We start from the raw sequence: 8020 nt of genomic DNA on the forward strand, positions 1-8020 counted from the left end.
ATAACACACACACCAGGATAACCTACATATATATATACCAGGATAACCTACATATGCAAAAACAACTTCAAGAGTAATATTAAGGTCCTGTTAATTTTACCAAAAAAGTCGAACCCCGAAATTTTACTACTTTAAGGGGCCATAGCACAGCATAACTACACTACAAGTTAATTTTCACTTTGTAATTATTGGTTTGTAAAACAGTTTCATGAAAAACTTTAAAAACTAGAAGTAAAAATTTATAACTTATAAAACAACTTATAGATAAAACAAATTTTAGTTTTGAAGACCATAACTTCACAGTTAATCTTTGTAAAGAAATATTAACTTTAAGGTTAGCCATTATAACAACCCATCAACTTGAAGGATAATCCTTTTAAAGACCCCTTAAATATTTTTTTAAAGATTTGTCAGCTTAAAAAGCTGATCCTTTTAAAAAAGTAACAATTTTTGAGACTAATAGATATACATAAAAAAAGATTAAGTTAAAAATAAATCAAAACTTACAAGATCAGTTGACCATTCCTGTAAAACTTGTTGCATATATATGACACCATTCATTATGGAGTAATACTGTGGTGACGGTGGTTGGAAACACAATGCTTGGAGTTGATTAATAAATGTATCAAGCAGGTTTATTAAAACACTAAAAAATTTAGCCTCAGCAACAGGCTCTTTAAATGTTCTATGACGATCTAAAACAAACACAATGGAGGTATATTACATGATTTGTATTACATTGTACTACATTTATTAGAGATGCCAGGTATTGCTTAACCTTTTTGACTTATAATATTTAATTTAAAAACTTTATTTTTAATATTTTTACACTAGTTTTAAAATTTTTAAAGCTAATGTAAAAATATTAAAAATAAAAAAAAATACTTAAAATGAGAATGCTAATTACAATACAAAATAATTAAACATAATTAAAAAAGAAAAGAAATATTACAATGCTTGCATGAATTTTAGGCTGGTATAAAAACAAAACAAAAAACACCTGATTAAGTGTTTTCCAAACATGGTCATGTTTGTTATGTTTTTACGGACATTACCAATGCTATCTACAGTGTTTTAGAGTAAGCTGGCTCTACATAAAGTAATGCATGTATCTTAATATTCTAAGCTTTTAGAGGTAATAATGTTCAAAACAATTAGGTTGTTTTTTTTGTCAACATTTATTATAACATCATTTCGTGTCATTATAATAGACTCGTATAAAACAGCAACAATAGGTGTGTAAAAAGTTACAGTTAAGTTTAAGAATTTTATACTTAAATAACTCAAAGTAATCTTGTCTAAAACACAGCAATATCAAGCTATTTTTATAATGCTAGATGAAATACCCACCCAAATAGAAACAGAAGATCCTATCTTTACCTTTTTTTTTACAAAAACCACAAAAAATTTTCAAACCTAGAACCCATAAAATTAATGGTTTTCTAAAATAGAAATATTCTGAAAACCTTTGAAAGAGTTAGTAATCATAGAATGGTAGTTCAACTTATATCAACATATATCAGCCCTTTTATAAAATGACAAGAATATACCATCTATGATACTATTATTTATACAATCTGTAAAACTATCCATAAAACGCATAAGGTTTTAACATAAAAATGTCATTACAAGTCACTAGCCTTTTATTTTTTATATACCCTATAATTTTTGAAATATCTTCAGATGTAATTCAATGGAATTGGAAACTATGTGAACACATTTTTAAATATACTCTTGACATTTATAATTCCTGGGGTGATCAATATACTTTATGATAGCTAAGACTAAATAGAAAAAAGATAAAGACAGATTTATATGACTGGTAATGCTACATAGCAATGAAACATTTATGAAATGTCTTGTGTAACAAACCAAACTTGTGTTGTTTTAAGACAAGGAAAAAACTGTCGCTCTAAAACAAGGAAAAGAAAAAATGTTGAAAGTGTATAGCAATATAACAATACAATGTAGGTCTACAATTAATCTTTTAATCTAGAGTCCTGAGCTTGAGTTGTAATAATCTTGAATAGAGTTGCAAAACTCTCGATATATACAAAAATGAGCTATATTCATGTAACATAAATATAAACATACAAATAACATATTATACTGAAAAAATTTGAGCATTTTAAACATGCAACTGAAGTAATTAATTAAAAAATTAACAAGCTTAAATAAACAACAATCATTTACCTGACATTACAGTTATCAAAGTCATAAAATCTTCCACACATTTTGGTACAAAATAAATAATACTGTTATTTTGATCAGATAACAAACTGTTTAATCTTGATTGCCATGAAGTCTCATTATCTGACCTCAAGACATCAGAAATAAATCCCAATCCAACTTAAAATGAAAAAAAATATATTTAATTTTTATTACAAAGATTTCAACCAAAAATTATTAACATAATTTTAAAGAATAAAATCACACATACATCTTCTCTCTAAACCAATCCAAAGCAAAAGATTTTCTTCTGTGAGCAAAACTTTTAGACATCCATCATGTTGAGAATAGTTAGGGATGCAAACCTGGACCTCTTTTTCAAAAAGAATAGTTTCGTCAATTAAATGAGCTAACCGCAGATCATTATCATAACAACCACTAAGTACTGATTGCAACTTCACTTCACACAATTTAATAAGTGACTGGCAAAATTCTTTCTATTAAAATTATCCCAAAAAAAAATAATTAAATTCTCAAAAAAATTTTCTCTTCCCCTCTCGTTCTCTTTTCTTAAATTTTCATGTTTTAGAAGTATTACAGTTACTTGCAAAAATTTAGAATCAGTTTAGTATTTTTTAGGTAAATTCATTATTTATTGAAAATGACATACAAAAAGCTAAGATTTATGTTATATACATACATGTGTATAATATATATTAAATCTTAGCTTTGTGTATGTCATTTTCAATAAATTATGGGTTTAACTAAAATAATTTCACTTAACTTCAATGGATAAATTGAAAAAAAAAAAAAATTTTTTTTACAACTTTAAGCTAGTTTTAAAAAAACAAAAAAATAATAAATTAAAATTATTAGGTTTTAATGTTATTTATTTTTATTTTTCAAGTTTAATGCCAAATGTAAAGCAAATTCTGTTTCCTAGGAACATTAAATATATTGCAACATTCTCAAAAACACACTAAACATCATAATGGTGTTTACTAAACCATTGATATGAAAACACATAAAATTTACAAATAATCTTTTTATTTGCTGAACAAGATAAACAGTAATATGTTAAAATAAAAGAAGGACATTATAGTGATAATAAAGGTAGTAAAAAAACAGATTTTAGCAGATAGACAAACTAACATTAAAAACTATCAAAAATTTCAAATATAAAATATTTACTTTGATAATACATGAATTTTTATTTTCAGTCAAAATTGGCTGAATAAAATCATCCAAAAAACTTGCATGGTCTTGAATCCAATTGAGGACTTGTGTGTAATACCATTCTGGCTGAAATATTCAATTAAATTTGAAATATTGATATTTTGACTAAATTTTAATTTTTTTTTATTTTTAAACATTTTAAAGTTAAATTGTATGCAGTGTATATGCATGTATGTGATGTGATTGTACTCGTGCTTTATACTCCCTGTTTATTAGATCTGGTCTGAAATTCCCACCACTCTTTTCATTCCCCCCTCCCCCCATTGTCTTAAAGGGATCCCAAACCTTCAAGACATCTTGCGTTGATATGATAAAAAAAATGTTTGGGCTAAATTTTTTTTGATTAAAACAAAAGAATAAATGTATACCAAGAAAAACTAACATTTTTATTTTAGTTAAAGCTTGCCTTCTCTGTTTTGTTATGGGCCAAAAAGTCAGTGTATTATACGCCACAATCTACAGACTTGATAATTTATTCAAGCACATTTTATTCCTAAGAGTTTTAGTACATGACGTCATTGATTTTTTTGTTTGTGTAAAAGATTGATAATGTAAACGAACCAAAAAATTGATGATGCCATGTACTAACTCTTAGGAATAAAACGCACTTAAATAAATTAGTAAGTCTGTAGATTGCGGCATATAATACACTCACTTTTTGGTCCTGACTGAGATTGGTCCTGATTTAGAACTAAGCATTTTTGGTTATGGCACATGCAAAATAACAAAAAAAGAGACAAGTTTTTAAGTTACCTTATCAAGATTGTTTGTATGTCTGTTGCCATAAAAATGATATTTAAAGCGCTTTTTTATTGGTTTTACTAAAAGTTCATTTAACAAATTTCCATATTTAAATGATGATCTATTGGTTTTTGTTCAAGGTTTTGAAATGCCAATTATTTAAATAATGATAAAAAATCATATCATCTAATTTAAACATAATAATCATTATTATGCAACTGATAATCAAATAAAAAATAATTGCACACAATAAAATTTAAACAAATAATTCCAAACCAACAAATAAAATTTATAAATAATAATAGTAAACAATAAAATTTATTCATAAATAATCACATTTTGCAGAAAATTTATGAAAAGACATGTATGAAAAGTATGCAACAAAATAAAAACAGCAATAAAAAGATACAATGAATTAAGCTGAGCAATAAAAGCTACAAGACTTTTCAGATGATCTTCTGTTCCATCTTTTTTATTAAAATGAGGTGACCTAACACCAGTGGCAAATGGATAACTAATTGATTTTAAAACCACTTCTAATGCGCTAAAAGAAAAAGTATCAATGAATTTTAGGTAAAATGCAAACTGGAAAATGTAAAATGAAAAAAAAAAATTTTGAAAACTGAAGACTAAGTAGAAATTTTTTATATAAAATTATACAAAATGTTAGCATAACTAAATAAACAGGGTTTAGTTGACAAAAAAATGTTTTGTATTTTCTCTTAATCAAAGGGGATAAGTGTGAAGCTTATTTATATAAATAACTTTTATGAATAGTATCATTTTTGATGTATTTACATGAATACATTAGATTTTTTGATGTTACATTTTTTAATGTTTTTTGATAATACTATAGATAGAATACAGGCTAGATTTTTTATACAACAGATATAACACTATAGATAGAATACAGGCTAGATTTTTTGATATTTTAAATATAACCCTTTCAGGTATTGTGCAAACTCTTAAGTTAAGTATGTTTATGCTAATATTAAATAAGAAAGTTTTGCAAAAAATTACAATGATTGGAGCCTGGGAACAGAAATACCCATAAAGTTGGCCCTCCCCACTATAAATATGAGATACTACTATCTTCTATTATAAATATATGTTGTAAACTTCACATGGTCATAACTTTTAAACGCTAAAAGATATTTAAATGAAGTTTAAAACCATTAATATGCTTGTAAGTCTCATATTTGAAACAATCATAAAATCCTGTCCACAATAATGCAATAATTTAAAAATTTATAAATTTCAGTCTTATTCTCTTGTAAACATTTTTTTTAACTTTTAAAAAGAATTTATGAACTTATGCAATAGTGTACAACTTGGTTGAATAAAGTTATTAAAATAATAAAAGATTGTATAAATCAAAAGTGTTTATAACAGAAAGTGAGTTTAAAAAACTCAAATAACTCAATTAAGGAGAAAGAAAAAAAAGCTTGTGAAATAATATTAATTAAAATTTCATTTTTTTTGTTAACTGAAAAACTTACCTATTAGCTAGTCTGCTAAAGCAGTGGAAAAAAAAATAAAAATGTTTGTAACAATAGTATACTAGCAAAAGGAATTAAGAAACAAATTAAACAACTAAAAAACACACACAAAAAAAGAGTAGACAATAATAAAAGACTTGAACAATTACTTACCTAGATAAATGGGCTTTTAGTTCAGTATACAGGAGCTCACATTTTTTATAAGAGTATGTTTTCAAGTTGTTGCAACTTGACTTTTGTAGAGTAGATGAAATTATATATAATTTCTTATGACTGTTAATTGCCTGCATGATGTTTTTCTTTTCTATACACGCTAAAGTCTCCTCGCTAAAAAAAATTGTTTTTTAATTTATTGTATATCATTATAGGTTTCTTTTTCCATGCAATTTTAACTACATTTTAATATATGATTTCGTAATATTTTCAATAGATTTCACATAAAATGATCAAATTTAATAAATAAAACAAAACCTTTTTGGAAAAAAATGAAAAACTAGAGATAATACAATAAAAATATAACTTTTTTCAAAATACTATACTTACTATCTCTGAAAAAATAAATGCGCCAAACGGTTGAGAAAACTAGAGGAATTAGAAAAAAATGATACTATTTTTAAAAGGGACAGTAAGCAAAAGCTAAAGCTTTAAAATCTAAACTTCTAAGGAAATATTATGAAAATGATAAAGATGGAAGAAAAAGTTATGAACTCAATCTTGTGCCAAAAAAAGAAGCCAGTAGAACTTATAGTGAATGAATAGGGCTCTGGCCCAAGCTTGAGCTGTTGTGATTAACCATTTCAAGAAATTTTTCATTAACATTAAAAAAAAAAAAAATCAATTATTACTTGATATTAATCTATTATTACTTTAGATATTTATCAAATATCAAAAAATTTAAAGATAAAATTTTTTATACTAATATCTTTAATTTTTTTTTTTTTAAAAGAAATTCATTATTTTTCAAAATAATAAAGAATTTTATGTAGTTAAATTTTCTGAAAATCCAGTATTTTGATATCTGCTGGATTTGGTATTTGAATTTTTGAAAACAGTTGGATTTTGAATAACCAATCAATAAAATTTTAATATGATAAAAACAAAACAAAAAATGTTTTAACTTAACTTTTATAAACCTTTATTCAACTTTAAATAAAACAAATTTAAAAATACAAGTGCATTCAAGAATTTATCAGATAACTGATCTGATTTTGGTGCAGAAATTAGCTGATATTAAACTCAGAACCTGTTGATATTGGCTTGATGGAACAAATAGCATCAAATAGTTTTTCTAAATATTTAACTCAAGGAAAGATTCAGTAATATATTTTTGAACATTTATAAGACTTAACCATATAAATTAACAAGTTTCATCTAGATTTTACATCTAGTTTGAGCTCTAAAGAATGTTCTTCTCCTTGCCAAATTTTGATCTTGTATTGCAAAAACTGATTTTAAACTGTTGATTTTCTAAAAAAAACAGACTATTTTATGTATGCTTTTTATGTTTTCTTGAATATTTAACATAATTCCTAATTCATCTTATGATGGACCAACATCGTTAGCTTTATCTTTATCTTTAAAAAAATCTTCTCTATCACTATAAAAATCGTCTTCATTCAATATTGTGTTGTTATTATCATCACAGAATAAATCATTATGTATTTGTTCTAATTAAAATATTTTTGCTTTTTTTTTTAAAATGTGTTGCAAACAGTTAAATGTCTGCCATAGTTGTAACATAACTTGTAAATTGTTGTTGTTAGGCTCTCTCTACCATGCTTAATCGTTATAGGAGCACCAACACAAGTTGACACAACAGTATATTTCTTAAAAGAATTGTTAAAGATTTCTAAATAAGCTTTAAATAGATCAACAAAGTAAGATGCAGAACAAGATCTAAATTCTGACTAATCTAAGATAATGCGATTCTCTATCTTTAGCATCATGTAAATAGATATTAACATAGCATTTCATCTATATACTTGTCAAATCATTTAGTGTAATTTTGCAACTGTTTTTTAATACTTTTTTAAATTGCCTTTTTTCAAATTTTCTCAAATCTCATAAGCATACACAAGTGTAGCTTTTTTTAATTCCTTGTCATGTTAATGTGATTTTTAACCTTGAGCTTTCCAGCCCTTCTATTTTATTTATCAAAGTTGGAAATGATATTTTATCAACAACTGTTTACTTAGTTGAAATTAGTATTTTATCTTCAGAATAAACCTAGGACAAGAAATTTTTTTTTTGAGATAAAAAACTAATATTTGAGAACATCAAAAATTTTCAGAAAAAAAAAATCAAAAAATCTTGTAAAAATGCACTTTTTTAATATTTTTATTTATTTTTAACTGTAAATTTCTATGCAGTAAAAT

At 25.0% G+C, this 8020-nt stretch overlaps 1 protein-coding gene across 4 annotated transcripts in view; it reads right to left on the reverse strand.

Annotated features, from left to right (window-relative positions):
- Positions 1-8020, reverse strand: part of LOC100212825 (RAD50-interacting protein 1) — a 45368-nt gene that overhangs the window by 12343 nt on the left and 25005 nt on the right. For all 4 annotated transcript variants that reach the window (XR_010636825.1, XR_010636826.1, XM_065791683.1 and 1 more), the window contains exons 3-9: positions 5799-5972; positions 4556-4690; positions 4159-4267; positions 3361-3471; positions 2441-2666; positions 2194-2349; positions 508-695 (exon numbers count right to left, since the gene is read on the reverse strand). Coding sequence is in view for 2 of the 4 variants with exons in the window: in XM_065791683.1 (XP_065647755.1) it covers positions 508-695; positions 2194-2349; positions 2441-2666; positions 3361-3471; positions 4159-4267; positions 4556-4690; positions 5799-5972 (1099 nt within the window). In the remaining 2 variants the exon portion in view is untranslated. The remainder of the gene's footprint in view (positions 1-507; positions 696-2193; positions 2350-2440; positions 2667-3360; positions 3472-4158; positions 4268-4555; positions 4691-5798; positions 5973-8020) is intronic.

The sequence above is a fragment of the Hydra vulgaris genome, chromosome 02, assembly GCF_038396675.1.
Source record: "Hydra vulgaris chromosome 02, alternate assembly HydraT2T_AEP".
Classification (NCBI taxonomy): Eukaryota; Metazoa; Cnidaria; class Hydrozoa; order Anthoathecata; family Hydridae; genus Hydra; species Hydra vulgaris.